The sequence below is a fragment of the Morus notabilis genome, unplaced genomic scaffold (assembly GCF_000414095.1).
Source record: "Morus notabilis unplaced genomic scaffold, ASM41409v2 Scaffold9278, whole genome shotgun sequence".
Classification (NCBI taxonomy): Eukaryota; Viridiplantae; Streptophyta; class Magnoliopsida; order Rosales; family Moraceae; genus Morus; species Morus notabilis.
The window spans coordinates 1-1954 of record NW_010364167.1 but is presented as its reverse complement, the minus strand read 5'-3'; the positions used below and the strand labels follow the sequence as shown (position 1 = coordinate 1954).

At 35.7% G+C, this 1954-nt stretch overlaps 1 protein-coding gene across 1 annotated transcript; it reads right to left on the bottom strand.

Annotated features, from left to right (window-relative positions):
- Positions 1 to 326: 326 nt before the first annotated feature.
- Positions 327 to 1006, bottom strand: LOC112093044 (zinc finger with UFM1-specific peptidase domain protein-like; the record flags this gene model as incomplete). The annotated part of the gene is made up of 2 exons (XM_024170643.1): positions 875 to 1006; positions 327 to 780 (listed from the first exon to the last, which is right to left on the bottom strand). Coding segments are annotated over exons 1-2 (513 nt in total), but the record flags the coding sequence as incomplete, so codon positions are not given.
- Between the last annotated feature and the right edge of the window lie 948 nt (positions 1007 to 1954).

Below are 1954 nucleotides of genomic sequence, written 5' to 3'. Positions count from 1 at the left end.
ATAGTTTTATCAAGAGATTATTTTCAGTATAAAAAATCTATTAATGTTTTTCTTTCTACTCGAGAGGAGAAAACTTTTTATTTTTCCCATTTTACACTAAACTAAAAAATCATTTTCATTTTTATGTTAAACGTTGTTTCTCTTCCGTTTTTTATTTTTTCTTTTTCGAAAAACATGAAAAACAAAAACAAAAACAACTCCAAACATGACATAAATTTCTTCATTTCACCAAGCATGTAATAGTCCTATTTTTAACTTAAATACACAAACAAATATGATCAGACAAACTCAATCCTAAACAGATTTGAACTTTCTAAATCACAAACCTCAAGCCATCTCTGGAGCGATGGGATATCAGGTACGAACCCTAACCCCCCAAACAAAACCTCCCTCGCCTCCGGCCTCCGGACCAGCAAGTGCGAGCTCAGCATCTGGATGTTGCGCCACCCACAGCCCCACCCAACATCTTCGGATTCGGTGCTCTGAAAATGGTCGACATAACCGGACAAAATGCTGGTCGTGTTCTCGGGTTCCGATTCCAAACAGTTCTTCAACAACGCCATTAAACCACCTTCGATCCTGCGAAAGACACCTCTTTTCTGCAAATCAATCGAGCAATTAGAGATCTTTTGGTGGATGTTATTGCCGGAATTAGAGGTAGAACTTTCCCGAAAATATGGAGGAGGTGAAGGAGGGGCGAAAGCGAGTTGGTGGGCGAGTTCCGAGTCAGCGGCGAGTCGGTGCTGCTCTTGCTCGTCTTCAAAGTGGTTGTTGGCGTGCCTGCAAATCCATATATTAAGAACCACCATTTATATACATACACCTGTATATACACATATGTATTATGGTGATTAAAAAAAATAGCAGAGAATACCATTGGAGTTCTGAGGACGGAACTTCAAGATGGCAGAAAGGGCACGCCGTGAAATACATTGTTATCAAGTTGTACAGTTTCTATCAACAATCGAAACTTTTTTTTTTGGGGGTTTTTTCAGAGAATAAGAAGAAGAAGAAGAAGACGACGATAAATATTAGAGAGCGGGAAGACGATTCGAGGAGGAGAAATATGGTCGATTCTAGAGGTACAATTTTGGGCGTCAGATCCGGTCCGGCCTAAAAGGAAATTGGGCCTTATAAGAGAGAGTTAGTTCAGGCCGTTCACTTCACCGATTTGAGTTTAAAATTTGAGTTTTACTATAGTAAAAAGCTCTCACAAACAATCACATCTAACTTTTTTGTTACAGTAAAAAGCTCTCACATAAAATCACATCTCAACTCAAATTACAAACTCGAATCAGCGAAGTGAACGGGCCCAGTCTAGCATTAAATTTAAAAAGTTCGACCTGATTCAAAATTTTATAAGGTATTTTTAAAAAAAAAATTTAAAAGTAATCTTAATGAATATATATGAGTTAAAATTTTTATTTTTTATTTTTAATTTATAATTATTTTAGTTAAATAATTACATTAATAAAAAAGTATTTACTAAGAGTAAAAAATCAAAGTATAGACTCATATATTTTTAAAAATAAATTATTATTTTTTAATTATAATATGACATGACCTTAAAGAGAGAGAATTAGCCCAATCCGACTCTAAACTCAAAAACTTAGAACCGGATCAGACTAACAATGATGGATTTTGAACTGACATTTTTAATCTAGCCTGAACTTACAGCTCAACTTCATTCATTCCAATTTTGAGCGCCGCGGAACTAAAAACATTTTACTGGGAACACGACAATGACATGGAAAAATCCAACAATAAGGCATAATCAAAATGGCAATTAAACTTGAAAACGCCCCCCCGCGCAATATTTAGAACAATATATTAAAAAACGACGCCATGCGAAATAAGGTAAGCGACAATCACTGCCAAAAGCGACAGTGATAGTAAAACGACAATAAAAAAAAACATGCGTTGAGCACGACAAAATAACTACAAAACCGCTTTA